This window comes from Kogia breviceps, chromosome 15 (genome assembly GCF_026419965.1).
Source record: "Kogia breviceps isolate mKogBre1 chromosome 15, mKogBre1 haplotype 1, whole genome shotgun sequence".
NCBI classification, from domain to species: domain Eukaryota; kingdom Metazoa; phylum Chordata; class Mammalia; order Artiodactyla; family Physeteridae; genus Kogia; species Kogia breviceps.
The window spans coordinates 44,017,205-44,041,235 of record NC_081324.1 but is presented as its reverse complement, the minus strand read 5'-3'; the positions used below and the strand labels follow the sequence as shown (position 1 = coordinate 44,041,235).

General features: G+C 36.7%; 1 protein-coding gene across 12 annotated transcripts in view; it reads right to left on the bottom strand.

The window, feature by feature from the left end:
- TRAPPC8 (trafficking protein particle complex subunit 8) overlaps window positions 1–24,031 on the bottom strand; it is a 91,618-nt gene that overhangs the window by 6,802 nt on the left and 60,785 nt on the right. For all 12 annotated transcript variants that reach the window (XM_067014279.1, XM_067014277.1, XM_067014273.1 and 9 more), the window contains 8 exons: window positions 22,721–23,163; window positions 21,224–21,371; window positions 19,946–20,042; window positions 11,475–11,543; window positions 11,326–11,384; window positions 8,819–8,992; window positions 5,793–5,894; window positions 2,768–2,913 (listed from right to left, as the gene is read on the bottom strand). In XM_067014279.1, the coding sequence (XP_066870380.1) occupies window positions 2,768–2,913; window positions 5,793–5,894; window positions 8,819–8,992; window positions 11,326–11,384; window positions 11,475–11,543; window positions 19,946–20,042; window positions 21,224–21,371; window positions 22,721–23,163 (1,238 nt within the window). The remainder of the gene's footprint in view (window positions 1–2,767; window positions 2,914–5,792; window positions 5,895–8,818; window positions 8,993–11,325; window positions 11,385–11,474; window positions 11,544–19,945; window positions 20,043–21,223; window positions 21,372–22,720; window positions 23,164–24,031) is intronic.

Here is a 24,031-nt window from a genome sequence, read left to right as displayed (position 1 = left end):
TATATTCTGTATAATTCCATTCATGAATAAAGTTCTAAGAAACCCAGAGGACTTCCCTGGTGGTGCAGTGGGTGAGAATCCGCCTGCCAATGCGGGGGACACGGGTTTGAGCCCTGGTCCAGGAAGATCCCACATGCCACAGAGGAACTAAGCCCACGTGCCACAACTACCAAGCCCACACTCTAGAGCCTGCGACCCACAACTACTGAAGCCCGCACGCCTAGAGCCCGTGCTCCACAACAAGAGAAGCCACCAAAATGAGAAGCCTGCGGACCGCAACGAAGAGTAGCCCTCACTCGCCGCAACTAGAGAAAGCCCGCGCACAGCAACAAAGACCCAATGCAGCCAATAAATAAATAAATTATATATATATTTTTAAAAAACACGACAATCATAATACAGATATGTAACACTTGGTTGGAAAATTATAAAGAGGAGCAAAGAAATGACTGCTAATACTGGGGATAGACAGGGGAGTGACTGGAAGGGAGTATACAGGGGGCTTCTGAGATTGCTAACAATATTCTAATTTCTTCCCTAGAGGTGATTATTTGGGTATTAGTTTTGTGAAAAATAATCACTATGGCCACACGTTTTCATTTTTGAGCACTCTTCTGTGAGTTATAGCTCACGATAAAAGGGTTTAAAAATGGTTAGCACCATTTAAGTTACTTTTTAAATATTTCTGATGCTGAGTCAACATCTTAATTTTGCCCAGCACTCTTTCTGTGTGTCCATAGCCAGCTCCTCATTCCTCTCAGTAGTTATCCTCAAATTTCACTTTTAAAAATTCTCTACCCTTTATTCTCTTATTTCCTAGATTACTTTGAGTACTTAACCGTGCTTCTATAAAGTCCCGAAAAATGGAGGCATTCCAATAATATGTAAACTTGTTAAAATTTCTCCCTACTTTCATCTTTCCCCGTTTCCATAGTAAGGAGGTCCATTCTTCAGTCGAAAGCTAATCCTGCCACTCTTTGGTGTATCTTTCCATCTATTAAGGATTCTGCTGCCCTTCTTGTATCCCATCATTTCCTTCAAGACCATAAATACATCCATATCTTACCTAGTAAAACAATAATATTGCATGGCTATTCCCTGATCCCCATTCATAGTCCAGCTTCTTGAAAGGGTGGTCTACACGAGTATCTTTACTTACTTCCCTCCCATTTCTCTTCAACCTACTATATCATGCTTCCACCCCCACTATATAATAACATTCTTCTCAAAAGCATGAGCAATTTCTTTACTGTCAGAGCCAATGAACGACTTTTCTGAAGCATTTAAAACTGTCAACCACTCCCTCTCCTTGAACTGTTCTCACTCCACCGTTGTGATGCCACTTTCTCCTCATTGGTCTTTTCTTCCTAATTCTTTGATGGCTACTTCCCAACCAGTCGTCTTTTTTTTTTTTTTTGTGGTATGCAGGCCTCTCACTGTTGTGGGCTCTCCTGTTGCAGAGCACAGGCTCCGGACGCGCAGGCTCAGCGGCCATGGCTCACGGGCCCAGCCGCTCCGCGGCATGTGGGATCTTCCCGGACCGGGGCACGAACCCGTGTCCCCTGCATCGGCAGGCAGACTCTCAACCACTGCGCCACCAGGGAAGCCCCCCAACCAGTCTTCTTCGTGGACTTTTTCCTTAGCTCATCTCTCAAACACCACTGTTCTATAGGTCACCATTCTCTTTTTTCTATCCCACCCCATCCCTACCTCTATCCAAGGTGACTTCACCAAAATTTATCCCGTCAGTTATAATTTACAGACTGGCTCTAACAAACTTCTTTCCATCTTCTTTTATATCTGTAAACCAGCCACTTTTTGAAGTGTCATCTGACTCAGGACTTTTTATTTTAGAACCTTGAGTTTATATAATCAGACTATTTACCAAAGTTATAAATACATCAGTCCCCCAGAAGTTTAATACTTAATAAATCTTAACTAAATGATACTGTCTAAATTTAAACTGTTTGAAAAAAAAAAACAAAACTGTTTGATGAGTCTATACTGTAGTCATGTCTTAGGTTTAATTTCTATACTTAAAACAAAAACAAAATGATGGCATTTCTTCTTTCTTTTTCACTTAATGATAAACCTCCTCATCAAAAGAAAACTTCTTACCGTATGCTAACACATATATATGGACTCTAAGGGAAAAAAATGTCATGAAGAGATTAGTGGTAGGACGGGAATAAAACACAGACTTACTCGAGCATGGACTTGAGGATATGGGGAGGGGGAAGGGTGGGCTGTGACGAAGTGAGAGAGTGGCAGGGACATATATACACTATCAAATGTAAATTAGATAGCTAGTGGGAAGCTGCTGCATAGCATAAGGAGATCACCTCTGTGCCTTGTGACCACCTAGAGGAGTGGGATAGGGAGGGTGGGAGAGAGGGTGATGCAAGAGGGAAGAGATATGGGAACATATGTATATGTATAACTGATTCACTTTGTTGTAAAGGAAAAACTAACACACTATTGTAAAACAATTATACTCCAATAAAGATGTTAAAAAAAAAAAAAAAAAAGAAAACTTCTGACAACTAACTGGCTGAGGAAATATCCATCTTTTAATTACAGCAGCACATATAGTAATCATAGTAAAGGGTAAATTACTTAAGGGCAATTTCTACAGACTCAACATTATTCTAAATTGTTTCTTTGATATCTGGGTTAATGCTATTAATAAATGTGTGTATGTCTGTGTGTGCAAGCATGCACAGGTGTGTATATTGTAGAAACATGTTAACAAAAATACATCTCAAACCTTTTTTGATGAAAAGGATGACTAAATGATTCTGGATAGTGAAGACTCGTTTTAATGAGATTAGAAAGCTGCTCTACTGATGGTCTTGAGGAAACTGTAGTGTTTTCTGGCCTGAAAAACTTTAATAGTTCCATTTCTGGTGGCTCCTGAGAAAAGAAAAAATATATGACAATAAAAACACTGCCTTGTTAATATAAAGTACAGCACATACAAACTAAAGAAGTTAAAACCAGTAGAGATAAAGTAAAGAAATAAAGTAAATAAAGTAAAGCATGAACAATACTTTTTCTACTGTAAAAACTAACAAACTAACAGTTGAAATCATATGCAATACATACAACCTAGGATAAAAAAACTAGGATCTGTAATCATTTATTCATTCTCTATTTATTATTATGTGCTGGGGTTAGACTTGAAATCCAGCAACCTCACATATTAGCTCTGTGATCTTGGATAAGTTATTTAATACTTTAAGACAATTTCCTCATACGTAAAAAAGGGGTTCACAATAATAATAATTTCAAAAGTTGCTGTGGTTCTCATCTAATAAAATTGCTTGGTACTTAGGCTATAGATATTCAACTGTATAGCATCTGTTTTAATAGTTGAAAAACTAAAATTGCCTTAAGAGTCATTTTTGAAAATAGCTTGCTGAGTTTTTACAGATTATAGTGCCTCAACTATATTAACTGAAGGTTAACACACATGTAAAAGTCTCAATATAGCTAGCGTGAGGCACAATGTAAACATTTCAATAAATATTATTATCGTCTAAGTGAAAATAGAGAATCATGTCCCACTTCTAGTATTATTATTTCTTTCTTGGTAAGTTTTTCCTCCATTTTCCTTCACCGTCCAGAAAATTTTGATTTCTTAATTTCCTGCTAGCCTAGCTGGATTCTGATCTACACCAAGGACTGGCAAACTACAGCCCATGGGCCAAATTCAGCCTGCCTCCTCTTTATGTAAAGAAAGTTTTATGGAAACAGAGCCACATCTATTTGTTTATACACTGGCTATGGTTGCTTTTGGATTCCAAACAACACAGATGAGTAATTCTGACAAAGACTCTGAGCCAGCAAAGTCTAAAATATTTACCATCTGGCTTTTCTCAGAAGAAGTTTGCTGACCCTTGATTTATAGAGCTGCAAAAGCAAGAATTAAAACTGCTTTTGACTTATGAGTGAGAGAAAAGTGACCAGAGGTTTACTCTGGAGGAGGGAGGACTTGTGCTGGAGGCGAGCAGGAGCAGAACTTGCAGAGTGCGGGTCATGTTCTCTTTCTTGATCTGGGTCCTCCTTATACTGCAGTGTTCTTCAATGGGTGAAAAGTCAATGACCTAGTCACTATTCTGCATTTACATTACACTTCAATAAAAAGTTCAAAAAATGTACTATTGTTTATTACAATCTAATCATCTAAGAGAAACATGCTGTTATTTGAGACTTCTAAATTATACTAAATGAATCTCTACATACCACTTACCAGGAGGAACACACACGAACAACGGCCAGAAAAGGATACCAAAAACCTGAAGCTAATTTACTGAGGGAATATTTACAAGAGCTTCCTTCTCTTCTAGCTTAAAAGAAACAAGTATTTTCGCAATGAGTGCTGGACAATTTGTACAGTAGTTTTATAATAAGGGTTTGATTAAACCTTATGACAGACAGTCCCATCACAAGAGAGGCAAGGTATAAAGTACTATTATCCCTGTTTTATATGTATGCTAAAAGTTTATCAAGTTATGCGAGTAACTTGCACTAGGTCATCAATCTGAAAGTCTCTGGGCTCCAAATATATTATTCTTAGTATGATGAACATGCTGCATCTCCCAACTCAGTTAATCATATAAAGAGAATATAAAGTATTTCAAAGGTGAAATACAGAGGAAAAAAAGGATACGCCCTACACAGTATTTTAGTAAAATGGGACTATAACTTGAGTGAATTTTATAGAAATCACTTTGTTTCATTTTCTAAGTGAAAAATCTTGCCTTGAGATGTTCGAAATTATCAAAATATGACAATTTGCAATTAAAACTCGGGACTTTTTTAACTGATCAAATCAGTTTGAGAAAAACAATTTTCTTAAAATAAGAAACAGATTTGGGTTTAAATATTTACACATACTATGAGAACTTTGGTAAGATTAAACAGTATTTTAGGAAAAGTAAGAAAATAAACAGTATTACCAGCTGCTGCACAACTCCAGAGGCCATCGTTTACACTGTATGATAGGCCCCATGGGTATGGGCCTGTTAAACAACAAACAAGATAATATAGAGAATATGGTTCCCTTCCTCTCAAGCTAACTGTGAGTTCTAGATTCAATAAAGAATATATCTTAGGGGCTTCCCTGGTGGCGCAGTGGTTGAGAGCCCGCCTGCCGATGCAGGGGACACGGGTTCGTGCCCCGGTCCGGGAAGATCCCACATGCCGCAGAGCAGCTGGGCCCGTGAGCCATGGCCGCTGAGCCTGCTTATCCGGAGCCTGTGCTCCAGGACAGGAGAGGCCACAGTGGTGAGAGGCCCGTGTAGCGCAAAAAAAAAAAAAGAATATATCTTAGGAAACCCCAAGATCACAAATGCATCTCAATACTCTTATGAAGTGCTAGTGAATTTTAAAATCAATTTATGTTCATTTCTAATTTTAATCAGCTTTCTGTCACCAAGCCCCAACTCAAATTCCAATATAAAAGCTTGCACAGGGGCTTCCCTGGTGGCGCAGTGGTTGAGAGTCCACCTGCCGATGCAGGGGACACGAGTTCGTGCCCCGGTCCGGGAAGATCCCACATGCCGCGGAGCGGCTGGGCCCGTGAACCGTGGCCGCTGAGCCTACGTGTCCGGAGCCTGTGCCCCGCAGCGGGAGAGGCCACAGCAGTCAGAGGCCCGCGTACCCCCCCCCCCCAAAAAAAAAGCTTGCACAAACCAGACACCTTCAAAAACACAAAAAAACAACCAAACAAAAACCCCACAAGTTCACAGGAAGGCCCCAAAGCAAACAAATAGCAAATAAAACATTACCTGTTTCTGAGGATATGAAAAAGCTTCTTTTCCTATAGTGTGAAGAACAACATGGTGCTGACCTTCCAAAATAAGCTGCTTACTGTCTTCCACTACGTATGCCTAAGAAGTACAAAGCACAAAAATGTTAGCCTGCTTGGCAGTAAACCCAAAAGTAACCAATGCAGTATCTGATGGAAAGCAGAGGTATTATGGCTAATATCTATCAATTACCAACACTCATGGCTGTGTCAGCATTTCTACTTTTGTTCATTCATTCAATCAATTAAGTATGTCAAAATCTGCTCTGCCTCAATATAAAACAGTTGGCCTGGATACGTGAGAGACGCATCTTGAAATCTTTTCCAATTTTCTCTAGAGCGCTTAAGAAACTAGTCCAAAAGAACAGTGCCCTACCATAACACAGGTTTTTTTCTTTACTGGACTGCCAATATACAGGCAAAAGGCTTTTTCTTATAGTCTTGCTTCTGAAATGCACCAGGGTTTATCATATAGTGGAGCAAAATCAGTGAGTACAATCATAAATCCTAGAAGTGGAAATGCCATGTCCTTGAAGATCTTAAATTTAAGTACTGATACATATGCTTAAAAGAAAAAAAAAGGTTTTTTTTCTTCCTATACAATGAACTGATCTCATCTATATTAAAACACTCTAGCACGTAACTTTTCTTCTTGAACTTTTGTGTTGGAGAAAATAAAATCTGTATATACTGGTACTGTCACATTATGCAAATACAGATGCTTAATTTTTTTTTTTGATAAGCCCAATTTCTTTTACTACTAGATTCAACAGATTCAAAATTACTCAGTCAGAATGCTATAAACATTCCTAAGTGTTTATTTTCAGTTTCTATACTTATCATGAGTGACAATTTGTCATCCATGGATCACACTTGGAGAACTGCTGCACTAAGGCAGAGGCAGGCCCAGGACCTGCTCAGCACCCATCCATGCACAACCCAGAAATGCAGGAGGAGTTAAACACTTGATGGAGTGACCTTTAATCAAGAAAGGATGACAACTGATAGATAACGTCCTGAGACAGGTCACACATCTTTTCCAGTGGTCTCAGGGACCAAACAACAGTCACTCATAGCCATGCATAATCCTATAATGCATTCTCTTTCCTACACAAAGTCTTAGTTTTTCAAAACAAACCTTTATTTTTGGTTAAGATTGGTTATAAGTTATACTATACCCCCTTACCAACTAATTTTTTTTTACAAAACTGTTGTCCAAGGTCTTAAGTTTTCTCCTGAATCATATATTTTTAGAGTACTATGTTCCCTATGCATCAACTCCACAACTTAAATGACTTGTCAAGTTTTCTTTCATTCAAGGGGGTCCTTTGTGCACTATCTAGAGCCTTCACTAAAGAAAATCTACTAGTCACTTCCTCAAATGAGTTGAATAATAAACTTAGCATAGCTACTAGCCCCTACCAAACTTAATATCCCATCCTGTAATCTATTCAAACTTCCATTTTCTAACTAAGGAGTATCATAATCTTGGGTAGTCTTCTTCTTCTTCAATGATGATCAGCAATACTAGTAACTGGCTTTTATTCAGGGTGATTTTTTGAAAGATAACCCCTGGCCACCCCATCCCCACCAAGGTTACTGTGTGCTCAATGATGAGTACAGAATACAGCACACATTACTCAAAATCTTGTCTCACAAATATTACAAATTGTCACATGGCAGGAATCTGTGGAGTGACAGCTACAAATGCTAAAGGTCTACTATACATTTAATGGATGGTTGGTTTACATTATGGGCAATGCTACTGAGCCTGAAAACAGGATTCTCTTTATTCTAAGCTTCAAGAACATTTGATTTCAAACGAATAATGTGTAACTTATCTTTTTAACATTAAACACCTTCACCTTCTATAGTCAACAAAAGTATCAATTTGCTTAAGCAGTTTTATTGAAATTCATGTAAAGCCAGCTTGGTTTCAGGGAAGTTTACTTAAAAGTGTGCAGTTTAGTAAAAAGAACACTTTAGAACATCTGAATCAATTTAAAATAACATGTTCTAATCATCTACTATGAGCATGTCTCCATGTTAGGCCTTATATCAGACAATACAAAATCAAACCTCCTCACATAGTTCAGGTGAATATCCCTGGGCAAGATCCTAAATTTCACTGCAGAATCATTTCTACAGTGGAAAAAAAAGATACATACTTAAGATACAAAAGGGTGTACTGCGAAAAATAAACCTCTTCTGCATTATAGTTAACTTTAGGGAAGATCAATACCCAAACAACCTCATTCTGGTTTGCCATGTGTATGTGCAAATCTTAGTTGAATCTGATTTTTTTTTAATTAAAATATTTTCAAATAATCTGAAAAATTTCAACACAGACTAGATAACTGTAAAGAATTACTGTTAATTTGGGTGAGACAGTAATATGGTGGGCTTATATTTAACAAGAAAGTCCTCATCTTCTTGAAGTATATATAAAAGCATAGAGATAATAATATGGTGGGGTTATATTAAACAAGAAAAGTCCTCATCTGCTAGAAGTACACATAAAAGCAGATGAAATATGTCATTAAAAAATATATACTACAGCTAAAAAATAAAGAAAGGTAAAAATAAAATAAAGTAAAGGAATAGGTGAAAATTAACAGCAGCAAATTAGTGGCTGTTGGAGCCTAAGTAATGGGTACTTAGAGGTTCATAGTGCTATCTTTCCTTTTTTCAGAGTTTGAAAATGCTCACAATAAAGAGTTTGATAATAGCATTATTGCTTTCATGGAGCTTATCATGTCTACAATATTCTCAGTACCTCTTACAAGTAATAAGTAACACAGAAGAAAGTCATATAATTTGAGTGAATTCTTCCCTTTAGGCAAAAAATAAAAGTTATTTTGGAACTGTTAAAAAACTTATAAAACTACTTCAATATTCAAATTGGAAAATTTAAGCAGAGAAAATATAAACAGCAGCTTACATTTACTCTTCAGCTTAAGAAACAAGTGTAAGTGAGGCTTGCTGAAATAATTTAACAACACATACCTTCCACAATACAACAATATTCAAATCCACCTCATTGCACTTCTGAATTAATCTCATAGTGTCCTCTATTGACTGTTTTTCTGTATGCAGAGAAGACTGGGCTTGTGGTTTCTTCAATTCAGAGGATAAACTTCGATAAAAGAAGTCTGCACATGGGCTTGCTGAACTTACTATCTGTTAAAAGAAAATTGTTTGTCTGTATGTGTTTTCAATTAGATATACACTGCCAAAATTTATATTTCTACAACTTACATATACCCAAAAGGCTTATTCAGTAATTTCTTATCAATTTGGTTGAATACAAGGAGGCCACCCTAAGACTTGAATATCTAAAATATTTGGTACAAATTACCCTGAATCTTAAAGTTCGAAGCTCAAATTCATAGATCTACACTTCCATGACACTGGCTTGGACCTTCTAAGTATCCAGGGAGGGCAAATGGGTATCTCTAAGAAAATGAATAAAAAGTGAATTGTTGAGAATCTGACAAACAACATATATATGTATAACTGAATCATTTTACTGTATACTTGAAACCAATAAAACATCGTAAATTAACTATACCTCAATTTTTAAAAAAGTAAATTGTTAAAAGGAAACTATGATTTTTTTAACTATTAAAAATAACAAATATTTCCCATTCAAATACTTGGAAGACTAAGTGATATCCAATGAAACAGAATGAATGAAGGCACTGGCATTAACCTGGCTTTTATACTTGAAGGGAGAGAACAAGAGAAAAGATTTTTAAACAGACTCAGAACTACAGAATTTCCCTTAATTAATGACTACTGTGTTTCATAGTAAAATCTCTACACTTAACAATTTCCTGCAAACTATATTATATAGCTGTTAAGCTTCAAGTTAATTATTAAATAATAAATACATATATTTTCCCCCTTAGACATGAACTTTTTCTGATAAACCACTGTCCACACAGTTATCTCAGTAACGTGTAGTGCCTGGTAAGTTCTATTTACTCAGATTCATCAAAAGGGAAAATGTCTTTCTTTATGCCATCTGCAGTGCTCCTATACAAAATTATTAACAATAAATACAATAAAAATTACAACCTTAATATAATTGAAGGGTCCTCATGATGTTTCTAGGGAATTTTTTTAACAAGACACGAACAAAACAAACAACTGAAGTCCTATAAGCCAAAATTCAACCATTCAGGAAGCAAGGAAGCACAGTGTCCAAAAGTCATACTAATTCTGGAATTATTGGACTTTCGGTGTGCTGGGATATTTCTAAATAGCTGCTTCCTCAAATGGTCAAAAGATAGTACAAAGAGTGGGTCAGATGAAGGCAAATGATAAGCACAATACAAAAGTCTAAGTATGTTTGGAATTATCAAGGAGAAGAACACAAAGAAATAATACCAGTAACAGCACAAAATGACAGGGAATTTGGTCCTATTTCTCAAAGCATGTCCCCAAATCACCTCTTCAGATTATCTGCAGAGCTGGATGAAAATGTGTATTCCCAAACTCTACCCAAAGTATGAGCCAGAGCTTTAGAGGTGGGACAGCAAAGCTTTCATTTTTATAAAAATTCTCTAGATAAAAAATAGAGTGTGTAGGGAGCTCTTCCCTGGTGGCGCAGTGGTTAAGAATCTGCCTGCCAATGCAGGGGATATGGGTTGGAGCCCTGGTCCAGGAAGATCCCACCTGCTGCGGAGCAACTAAGCCTACGCACCACAACTACGGAGCCTGCACTCTAGAGCCCACGCACCTAGAGCCCATGCTCCGCGACAATGAGAAGGCACTGCAATGAGAAGCCCCGCGCACCACAACAAAGAGCAGCCCCCACTTGCCGCAACTAGAGAAAGCCTGTGCACAGCAACGGAGACCCAACACAGCCAAAAATAAAATAAATAAATTTTTAAAAAATAGAGAGTGCAGACTGATAACCTCAAGATCACCTCAGAGCTTTAGCAATTCAGAACCCCAGGTCTCATCCAGTCCCACTGACTGAGAATTTGCATTTTAACAAGATCCCCAGGTGACTTACATGCACATTATTTCAAAGTTTGAAAACCACTCTCAAGGTGGTTCTAACATATAATTATTGGGAGTATCACTGCCCTAGTCAATAATACATTTAAAATTACAAAACAGCTTATTATTTGGGTCACAGAACCATATGATATTCCCAAATCCTGAGGGTTATCATCTGTATGTTCCACTGTGACCACATTCCCAAATAAACAGGTTTCTTCATATAATCCTGTTTCTTACTTTAATCCCAAGGACTAAACTTATTTCATGAGTATCTTACATAAAAAAGAAAGTTAAATTTAAATAACTAATTAAAATGCTATATTCCATATAGCATTTTTGTTTGCTTTGGGGCATGAAGACAAGTTGCAAAACCCAACAAAGCTGACATGTTCATCCACCGAAGAATTTGAGGATTACTAAAGCAATAGTTTTACCAAAACAGTCAAGATACTCCAGACTGTGACTTTTAAAATCAAACGTTATTGTGCTTATTCGCATACCTGTTCATTTCCAAAGATGATATCTGCAAAGGTATATTTTTCTGAGGACTGTGTAGCAACTGAAAAACAGGGGAGAACAAACTAATCATATCATTGGCATGAAATATAAAATGACCATTTAAGAAAGTATATCAGTAAAATGAATTTACCTTCTCCCTCCTTACATCGTATTGCCTTGAAGCAAAACTTTCCCTTCTCCCTGTTGGCAAGTTTGGCATCTAGGAAAAGAAAAGAGAAAATTTCAAGTATCCTTCTCAGTTTATAACATGGTAAAACCTAATTCATTACTCAGACTTTTTCAGTCAAACTGGAAAATATTTCATAATTATAAAGTGTTCAATGAAAAACATCTTTGCTTTCCTCTCAATAAAGCAAATTTCATTCAGCTCTTTAGAAGAGTAAGATTAAATTTTCTTGAAATGCATGTTCATATGCACACATATATTTAGATATGTACGACATTATAGATAAACAGAAAATTTGAAAAATTAGAACTTGGAAGCCAGGGACACCACAATTCCACCACTCTATCATTTCTTCATTTCCTATCAATATTTTTTTCATATGGATGATTTATACCAATATTACTATATGCACATATTTTGTTATAATGCATTTTCCCACTATTGTGACACATTTTATTTTTATTTTTTTAATTAATTTATTTTTTTTTGTGGTACGTGGGCCTCTCACTGTTGTGGCCTCTCCCGTTGCGGAGCACAGGCTCCGTGGCCATGGCTCACAGGCCCAGCCGCTCCGCGGCATGTGGACAGGGGCACGAACTCATGTCCCCTGCATTGGCAGGCGGATTCTCAACCACTGTGCCACCAGGGAAGCCCACGACACATTTTAAAAGCTTAAATATTTTAATGACCACAAAATAATCTGAGTTGTAGCTTAATTCACATTAAAGCTCCATTTGATTTTTCCCTATTAAATATAATCTTACAATAAACTGCTCTGAATATATGGATCTTCTTACATTTTGAATTAATTCCTGTATAAATTCCAAAAATAAGAATTACTAAGAGGCTAGGTAAGGGCTTTTTTTAATCTTTTAAAATAACTGTACAATTCTTTCCAGAAACAGTAAATATTTTGCCAGCTTCAAACTACTCTTACAAGCACTAAGCACTTTCATACTACTAGCAGGATGATAAAATGATGGAAATATTTTGAAAAACAATTTGACAGTATGTACCACAAGTGTGCATATTCTTTTGTTTAAAGTTATATGGGTATGCAAATACACAGAAAAGCCAGTCAACACACAAGTTTGGTTACACACAGAAAAACCAGCTTTCCAATAGTAAAGGAAACAAAGAGAAACTTTCAATTCTAGGCTATATGTTTCTGTACTGTTTGAAATTTTGACAGTGACCATGTATTCAGGCACTGATTTTACAACTGAATTTTTTAAAGAAGAAAAAAAAATACAAATAGAAAAGATGTGGAATAAAAAGATGGGAAAGAATCGATTAACACGGTAACTTCACTTACAGTCATGGAAAGTAATGAAAGCACAATGTAATGCTTACAAAAGTTAATTATAAGAAAGTCATCAACCACCTAAACGAGCTCCAAAGACAGGCGCAAGCTGTGGCTATCAGCGCAGACCCCTGAGAGGGGCATGAAATGCTAAGGCTGCTGCTGCAGCCACCAAGAAGCCTGTGTGCAAGCACAGGTCACTATCCACACCATCCCTGCTAGGAGCCTGTGCAGCTCGCCACTACCAGGGTCCCGTGATCCGGGGACAACTTCCCTGGGAGAACACATGGTGCACCTCAGGCTGGCTGGTGCAACGTCACGCCAGCCTCTGCCACCGCAGGCTTGCTCCGCATCCGTACCCCTCCCTCCCCCCTGGCCTGAGTGAGCCAGAGCCCCCTAATCAGCTGCTACTTTAAACCCGTCCTGTCTGGCAAACAGACGACCTCAGGCGACCTACAGGCAGAGGCGGGGCCAAATCCAAAGCTGAACCCAAGGAGCTGGGCGAACAAAGAAGAGAAAGGGAAATCTCTCCTGGCAGCCTCAGGAGAAGAGGATTAAATCTCCACAATCAACCTGATGTACCCTGCATCTGTGGAATACCTGAATAGACAACAAATCATCCCAAAACTGAGGCGATGGACTTTGGGAGAAACTGTGTTTGCTTTCTGTGTCTAATTTGCTTCTGGTTTTATGTTTATCGTAGTTTAGTTTTTAGAGCTTATTATCACTGGTAGATTTGTTTACTGATTTGTTTGCTCTTTTCCTTTTTTTATTATATATATATATATAATATATATATATTATATATATATATTTTTTCCCTTTTCCTCTTTTTGTGTGTATGTGTATGCATCTTTGTGTGATTTTGTTTGTATAGTTTTGCTTTTGCCATTTGTCCTAGGGTTCTGATTGTCCTTTTTTCTTTTTTAGTATACTTTTTAGCACCTCTTATCAATGTGGAATTTGCTTTTTCGTTTGGTTGCTCTCTTCTTTCTCTCCCTCTTTTTAAATTACTTTCGTTTTTTTTATTTTTAATAATTTTTTCTATTTTAATAACTATTTTATTTTATTTATTCATTTCTTTCTTTCTTTCTTTTCTTTTCTTTCTCTCCCTTTTCTTCTGAGCCGTGTGGATGAAAGGCTCTTGGGGCTCCAGCCAGGTGTCAGGGCTGTGCCTCTGAGGTGGGAGAGCCAAGTTCAGGACACTGGTCCACCAGAGACCTCCCGGCCCCATGTAATATCAAATGGTGAAGGCTCTCCCAGAGATCTCCATCTCAATGCTAAGACGCAGCTGCACTCAACTACCAGCAAGCTACAGTGCTGGACACTGTATGCCAAACAACTAGGAAGACAGAAACACAAATCCACCGATCAGCAGAGAGGCTGCCTAAAATCAAAATAAGTTCACCAACACCCCAAAACACACCACCAGACATGATCCTGCCCACCAGAAAGACAACATCCAGCCTCATCCACGACACAGGTACCAGTCCCCTCCAACAGGAAGCCTACACAACACACTGAACCAACCTTACCCACTGGGAGTAGAGACCAAAAACAATGGAACTACGAACCTGCAGCCTGCAAAACGTAACCTGATCTTACCCCGAACACAGTAAGTTAAGCAAAATGAGAAGACAGAGAAATACACAGCAGATGAAGCAAAGTAAAATGCACCGAAACAAACAAATGAAGAGGAAATAGGCAGTCTACCTAAAAAAGAATTCAGAGTAATGACAGTAAAGATGATCCAAAATCTTGGAAATAGAATGGGGAAAATACAAGAAACGTTTAACAAGGACCTAGAAGAAGTAAAGAGCAGACAAACCAGGATGAACAACACAATAAATGAAATTAAAAATTCTCTAGAAAGAATCAACAGCAGAATAACGTAGGCAGAAGAACAGATAAGTGACCTGAAAGATAAAATAGTGAAAATAACTACTGTAGAGCAGAATGCAGAAAAAAGAATGAAAAGAGTTGAGGACAGTCTCAGAGACCCCTGGGACAACATTAAACGCACCAACATTCAAATTATAGGGGTCCCAGAAGAAGAGGAGAATAAAAAAGGGGCTGAGAAAATATTAGATGAGATTACAGTTAAAAACTTCCCTAATATGGGGAAAAAAATAGTCAATCAAGTCCAGGTAGCACCGAGAGTCCCACAAAGGATAAATCCAAGGAGAAACACGCCAAGACACCCATTAATCAAACTATCAAAAATTAAATACAAAGAAAAAATATTCAAAGCAGCAAGGGAAAAGCAACAATTAACAGACAAGGGAATCCCCATAAGGTTAACAGCTGATCTTCCAGCAGAAACTCTGCAAGCCTGAAAAGAGTAGCAGAACATATTTAAAGTGATGAAAGGGAAAAACTTACAACCAAGATTACTCTACCCAGCAAGGATCTCATTAAGATTCGATGGAGAAATTAAAACCTTTACAGATAAGCAAAAGCTAAGAGAATTCAGCACCACCAAACCAGCTCTACAACAAATGCTAAAGGAACTTCTCCAGGCAGGAAACACAGGAGAAGGAAAAGACAAACAAACCCAAAACAATTAAGAAAATGCTAACAGGAACATACATATTGATAACTACCCTATATGTAAATGGATTAAATGCTCCAACCAAAAGACACAGACTGGCTGAATGGATAAAAAACAAGACCCATACATATGGTGTCTACAAGAGACCCACTACAGACCAGGGACACATACAGACTGAAAGTGAGGGGATGGAAAAAGATGTTCCATGCAAATGGAAATCAAAAGAAAGCTGAAGTAGCAATTCTCGAATCAGACAAAATAGACTTTAAAATAAAGACTATTACAAGAGACAAAGAAGGACACTACATAATGATCAACGGATCAATCCAAGAAGATTTAACAGTTGTAAATATTTATGCACCCAACACAGGAGCACCTCAATACATAAGGAAAATGCTAACAGCAATAAAAGGGGAAATTGACAGTAACAGAATCATAGTAGGGGACTTTAAAACCCTACTTTCACCAATGGACAGATCATCCAAAGTGAAAATAAATAAGGAGGCAGAAGCTTTAAATGATACATTAAACAAGATGGACTTAATTGATATTTATAGGACATTCCATCCAAAAACAGCAGATTACACATTCTTCTCAAGTGCTCATGGAACATTCTCCAGGATAGATCATATCGTGGGTCACAAATCAAGCCCTGGTAAATTAAAGAAAACTGAAATTGCATCGAGTATCTTTTTCAACCACAACGCTATGAGAACAGATATCAATTACAGGAAAAAAATCTGGAAAAAATACAAACACATAGAGGGTAAACAATACACTCCTAATCAACCAAGAGAACACTGAAGAAATCAAAGAGGAAATCAAAAAATAGCTAGGGCTTCCCTGGTGGTGCACTGGGAGAGTCCACCTGCCGATGCAGGGGACACGGGTTCGTGCCCCGGTCTGGGAAGATCCCACATGCCGCGGAGCGGCTAGGCCTGTGAGCCATGGTCGCTGAGACTGCCCGTCCGGAGCCTGTGGTCCGCAACGGGAGAGGCTGCAACAGTGAGAGGCCCACGTACCACAAAAAAAAACAAACAAAAAACCCCACAAAAAACTAGAAACAAATGACAATGAAAACATGACAACCCAAAACCTCTGGGATGCAGCAAAAACAGTTCTAAGAGGGAAGTTTGTAGCAATACAATCCTACCTCAAGAAACAAGAAACATCTCAAATAAATAACTTAACCTTATACCTAAAGCAATTACAGAAAGAACAAAAAACCCCAAAGTAGCAGAAGGAAAGAAATCATTAAGATAAGATCAGAAATAAATGAAAAACAAATGAAGGAAACAATAGCAAAGATCAATAAAACTAAAAGCTGGTTCTTTGAGAAGATAAACAAAATTGATAAACCATTAGCCAGACTCATCAAGAAAAAAAAGGGAGAAGAATTAGAAATGAAAAAGAAGAAGTAACAACTGACACTGTAGAAATACAAAGGATCATGGGAGACTACTATAAGCAACTCTATGCCAAAAATATGGACAACCTGGAAAAAATGGACAACTTCTTAGAAAAAGCACAACCTTCCAAGACTGAACCAGGAAGAAATAAAAAATATAAACAGGCCAATCACAAGCACTGAAATTGAAACTGTGATTAAAAATCTTCCAAAAAAACAAAAGCCCAGGACCAGATAGCTTCACAGACAAATTCTATCAAACATTTAGAGAAGAGCTAAAACCTATCCTTCTCAAACTCTTCCAAACTAAAGCAGAGGGAGGAACACTCCCAAACTCATTCTACAAGTCCACCATCACTCTGATACCAAAATCAGACAAAGATACCACAAAAAAAGAAAACTACAGGCCGATATCACTGATGAACATAGATGCAAAAATCCTCAACAAAATACTAGCAAACAGAATCCAACAGCACATTAAAAACATCATACACCATGATCAAGGGAGGTTTATCCCAGGAATGCAAGGATTCTTTAATATACACAAATCAATCAATGTGATAAACTATTAACAAACTGAAGGAAGGAAAAAAAACATAAGATAATTTCAATAGATGCAGAAAAGCTTCTGACAAAATTCAACATCCATTTATGATAAAAACCCTCCAGAAAGTAGGTACAGAGGGAACTTACCTCAACATAATAAAGGCCATATATGACAAACCCACAGCCAACATCGTTCTCAATGGTGAAAAACTGAAACCATTTCCACTAAGATCAGGAACAAGACAAGGTTGCCCACTCTCACCACTATTATTCAACACAGTTTTGGAAGTTTTAGCCATAGCAATCAGAGAAGAAAAAGAAATAAAAGGAATACAAATCAGAAAAGAAGTAAAACTGTCACTGTTTGCAGATGACACGATACTATACATACAGGATCCTAAAGATACTACCAGAAAACTACTAGAGCTAATCAATGAATTTGGTAAAGTAGCAGGATACAAAATTAATGCACAGAAATCTCTTGCATTCCTATACACTAATGATGAAAAATCTGAAAGAGAAATTAAGGAAACACTCCCATTTACCACTGCAACAAAAAGAATAAAATACCTTGCAATAAACCTACCTAAGGAGACAAAAGACCTGTATGCAGAAAACTGTTAAGACACTGAGGAAAGAAATTAAAGATGATACAAACAGATGGAGAGATATACCATGTTCTTGGATTGGAAGAATCAACACTGTGCAAATGACTACACTATCCAAAGCAATCTACAGATTCAATGCAATCCCTATCAAACTACCAATGGCATTTTTCACAGAACTAGAACCAAAAATTTCACAATTTGTATGGAAACACAAAAGACCCCCAATAGTGAAAGCAATCTTGAGAAAGAAAAACGGAGCAGGAGGAATCAGGTTCCCGGACTTCAGACTACACTACAAAGCTACAGTAATCAAGACAGTATGGTACTGGCACAAAAACAGAAATATAGATCAATGGAACAGGACAGAAAGCCCAGAGATAAACCCATGCACATATGGTCACGTTATCTTTGATAAAGGAGGCAAGACTATACAATGGAGAAAAGACAGCCTCTTCAATAAGTGGTGCTGGGATAACTGGATAGCTACACGTAAAAGAATGAAATTAGAACACTCCCTAACACCATACACAAAAATAAACTCAAAATGGATTAAAGACCTAAATGTAAGGCCAGACACTATAAAAGTCTTAGAGGAAAACATAGGCAGATACACTCCATGACATAATTCACAGCAAGATCCTTTTTGACTCACCTCCTAGAGAAATGGAAAAAAAAACAAAAATAAACAAATAGGACCTAATGAAACTTAAATGCTTTTGCACAGCAAAGGAAACCATAAACAAGATGAAAAGACAACCCTCAGAATGGGAGAAAATATTTGAAAACGAAGGCAACTGACAAAGGATTAATCTCCAAAATACACAAGCAGCTCATGCAGCTCAATATCAAAAAAAGAAACCACACAATCCAAAAATGGCCAGAAGACCTAAACAGACATTTCTCCAAAGAAGATATACAGATTGCCAATAAACACATGAAAGGATGCTCAATATCACTAATCATTAGAGAAATGCAAATCAAAACTACAATGAGGTATCACCTCACACCAGCATAGCCATCATCAACATATCTACAAACAATAAATGCTGGAGAGGGCATGGAGAAAAGGGAACCCTCCTGCACTATTGGTGGGAATGTAAATTGATACAGCCACTATGGAGAATGGTATGGAGGTTCCTTAAAAATCTAAAAACAGAACTACCATATGACCTAGCAATCCCACTACCGGGCATATACCCTGAGAAAACCATAATTCAGAAAGAGTCATGTACCACAATGTTCATCGCAGCTCTATTTACAACAGCCAGGACATGGAAGCAACCTAACTGTCCATCGACAGATGAATGGATAAGGAAGGTGTGGCAATATATACAGTGGAATATTACTCAGCCATAAAAAGAAACAAAAATGAGTTCTTTGTAGTGAGGTAGATGGACCTAGAGACTGTCATACAGAGTGAAGTAAATCAGAAAGAGAAAAACAAATACCATATGCTAATACATATATATGGAATCTAAAAAATAAAATAAATGGTTCTGAAGAACCTAGGGGCAGGACAGGATTAAAGGCACAGACATAGAGAATGGACTTGAGGACACGGGGATGAGGAAGGGTAAGTTGGGATGAAGTGTGAGAGTGGCATGGACATATATACACTATCAAATGTAAAACAGATAGCTAGTGGGAAGCAGCAGCATAGCACAGGGAGATCAGCTTGGTGCTTTGTGCCCACCTAGAGGGGTGGGATAGGGAGGGTGGGAGGGAGACGCAAGAGGGAGGAGAAATGGGGATATATGTATACGTATAGCTGATTCACTTTGTTATACAGCAGAAACTAACACACTGTTGTAAAGCAATTATACTCCAGTAAAGATGTTAAAAAAAAGGACTTTGATATGATATATGATATAATTATTGAAAAGTATATACAGATATTTAAATGAGTAAAAAAAAAAAAGGCACCAATAATCTTATGATATTCTGGTACTGTTCTGAAAAAAATAAAATCAACAAAGGAAGATATCAAAATTTATTATGAAGAGGGAAAAAGGCACAAACCTTTGTTTTCAGAGAGATTTACAGATTTCTGTAACTTCCAGTGTTTGCTACTACTTGATACTTGTACTATATGGAATTCCTTAACACCTGCTTCACTCTATGTAAAAGAAATAAGAGAGTCATTCAGGATTTAGGAGCACTAACGTACAATATTGTAATGAGAATGACACTGCTACCAAAGTCAGTATCAATTAACATAAGATGAAATTTTTATTTTGAAATAAATTAACAATACATTTCAGAAATGTAAATTAAATCCCTCTATAAACATTCTTAAAACACGTAAGTCATCATTTTTTTCATGAAATAGATTTAATTATAATATACTCCCAGTGGCAAATTTTTTAATATTGAAAGGCATTCAGTTATTAGAATCTATTATAATGAGTTATTTAATATATCAAAAACTATTTGCTGCCAATTTTTAATCAAAACCATAGCACTTTTATTTCTTCTGATCTTTCTCTCACATTCCTGTTAAGGTAAAAAGCAACAAAGAACAGAATCCCAATATACAGTCAATGTACATAAAATTATTTAAATTGCATATATTTTTTATTCTCCTGAATAGGAGCTAATTTGAAATTATTCAAATGTTCTTAATCTTACAAATATTGATTTTTTGGGAAGATCACTGAAGTATCAGCACATTGACCTTAAATGTCCTAAAATGAAGTGACCATACAAATTTATGAAGCTAAAAGAAAAAAGACATTACAGAAATAATAAGTAACATTTCAAATAGGTATCTAAACTGAATCAATATGAAGTTAAGATTCTACTTTAATAAGATCACATCTCCTTCTTCAAGAATATTCATTTTGATATTTAGAGTAAATAAACAGAATGATAAAATGTTTGAAATGCTTTATATAAAGGAAATGGTACTGTTGGAAATGTATAAGTGAGGGGTTACCAAGTTAATACTGAATGTGAAATCCTAACAGAACTTTGTAAATTTAAGCACATCAAAACACATCCTCAACGGTGAGACTAGAAAACACTTTATGAGATCTTTTTTGGGGTGAATTACTGGTATATGGCCATATACCATATGATTATGTACCATATTAATACCACTAGATCCTTTTATTTGAAGTACTGAGGGATAAAATTATGAAGCAAATTGAGAATTAACATGTTTTTACATTCTATTCTATATGAACATTCCTAAATTCCTAGCTTATGTTGTTTTGTGAAGGAAAAAAAAATCATTACAAAAAAAAGGAAACACTTAAAATATAATTAAAGACAAAACTTAGTTTTAAACCAGCTTACGGTATTCGTATTTTCCACATCCACAAAGACTAGCATATTGCCTCCTCTGCCCTCCTCATCTTCAAGAGAATTACTTCTGCAGACAGTGGCTCGCACATTCAAAGATCGACTGGTACAAATGACTGCTGTGTGTCTTAATATTCTGTGACTAAAGAAGTAAAAATTACAAATTTAATCTAAGACCCTCTCCCAGTGTTATGATTCTCTAATTCCAAATAAAGCTTTTTAAAACCTATTCACTCTCAGGACAATTTATACTCTAAAAAAAACCAAGACAGATACAATAAGGTAAAATTATCTAGTTAGCCTAACATTACTTCAATTCTTTATTCTCAGTTTGGAAGAAAACTATTAGTCTCCCTTTCTCCCTGCTCATCAAACTCAGCCACAGTATAGTACATGAAAATAATCATCACATAGTCGTGTCTTGATTATACCTCTTCTGAGAGCAGTTCCAAAGTTAATGACTGAATGCCTACCAAGTAAATGCCAAACTTTCACCTGGCATTTAAGGCCCTCCACAATAGAGCTTTACAATTCAACCTTTATTCCCCCTTTATACATTTTATACTGTAGCCAAACTAACTATATGCAGTTCATATTTCCCAACTTGGGAAATTTTCATTCATATATAAAGTTACTTCCTGGAATACCCACTACTCTCTTGCCTATTCCCTTTGATCCAAATTCTGAAATCTTTACTTTCTTTGGAAGCTCATTTTACCACTACTACATCCTACAAAGCCTTAATGGATTGCTTTGGCCAGAGAACTCTCTATCATCTTCTTAAGGGGAACTAACATTTACCAAGGACCTAAAATGTACCTGTCCTTACAAATATTGTATCTTTTTGTTCTCATAGTAAGCTTACAAGATATTTTATTGAATTTTTAAATGTAGCACAATTATTCCCGGTTAATTTTGTAAAAATGACAATAGCATTATCATAAAATACTCTACTGCGCTACAGGTTACAGATCCTTGTGTAAGTCAGTTAGGTTTGATTTCTTCAGCGATGCCCATAACACCACCTAAATCATGTGCTCTGCAAATACATACATTTTGGGAGGCAGGGAAGGGAGGCAGGGAAGGGCACCAGGGAAAAGGAAAAGTAAAACCGAGTAATTTTCTTTAAAAAGGATGACTGTAGGCAAGTTGTCTTCATATACAAATGACACCCTGTTTTAATACATGACACCAAGTTATGTGATAACTTTGGTCATAGTACTTAGCTGTATCAAAGAATCATGAAGTTTATAGAAAGAGCATGAAAAAGATTAATGTAGCTTAATTTTTTCCACTTTTGGCTGCTTAGAACTTACAGTTAGATTAGGGACAACCTCAAATATAAACTTCATGCATAATTTGGAAGGGAATAATTTCTTAGTAAACTATGACATATGTTAACAAATATCAAAATGTTTATTTGAATGGGTGTATATATATCTCTATATATTAGACACAGAGGTTAAACCTAAAAAGTTTTAGAATACTCACCGTATTTTAGGCTGCTTTTTAACACTTTCATAGTAAAACAAAAAGTTAATTTCATGGACACCTTCTTCATCTGGCCCACGTAACCACATTGGTAGCTGAACTGAAGCTCCAGGTAGAAGAACAGTGTCAGGAAGGGGAACAGGAATCACCTCTGGCTGACTTCCTATGCCAATGCCAAAGTCTACAGAAGAAGCTGATGATATGAGTGCTGTACACACAGAGGTAGAATCTGTCACAACAGTCTTGTAAGCACTACAGTTCTCAGAAGCTGAGGGACTTAGTGGTGTTAGAACAGCTGTGTTACCACCAAAAGTAAAGAACTCTGGACGTTTAGAAACAACCTTCAATCCAGTAAGAGGACACTTGCTGACATTGACAAATTCTACATATGCTTTTCGGATTTCTCCACAGAGAAGCCCTGTAGGAAAATGTATAAAGAACACCTGCATTGGAGGGAAAAAATATTATTATATTGTCTGTTAAAAATTCTGAACCTCTAATTAATAACACTTAAAGATGCTGTATTTCTTTACTACAGGTTTACAAGTATTTTATTAATTCTCTTTGATATCTCCCTGGGTATGTGGTATTAAGAACTCCATTTTAAAAAAGAGGATGAGACAGAGACCAGTGTTACTCAGTAGCAGATTTCAGAGTTATGAATTAAAGGTACAGTGTCAATAACTAGAGGGCCACCAGCAAAACTTTCACAACTGTGTAGATTATGGACAAGAGAAGCTATAAGTAATTTAGGGAGGCTACATGAACAATTATCAGCTGAAAAACCCTTAACACTGTCAACTTAAAAAGTAGCTCAACTATCTATTTATACATCATTAAAATGAAAAGATGCACAATAGGTCTTAAAAGGGAAAAGCATATAGATGCATGATTCCATATGTATAATTTTAAAAGCTGGTATCTTCAAACATCCTCAGGCTTTCAGGAACCTGTGTGAAAGCAAAAACTGATCTGACAAATGGAGGCTCTTTATAGCCTTTTCCATTTAGTGTGATATTCATGTGGTTCACTCAAGCCACATTAATGTGCTTGATTACCAGGTGCTGCCACAAACCCAACAAGGGTCACATAACGCTTTAGATAAAAACACACATGTATATGCACAATTTCTAAAAATTAAAAAAAAAATTGATTCCAACACACGCCTGGCCTCAGGATTTCAGATAAGAGATGGAAATACGGGCTAACAAAATCATCCAGTAAGTCATTTGCATTTAAAAGACCCAGAAGAATAAATGTCAGAAGTACTCTGACAGCATCTAAGAAAGGAAGAATATAAAGGTAACAGTA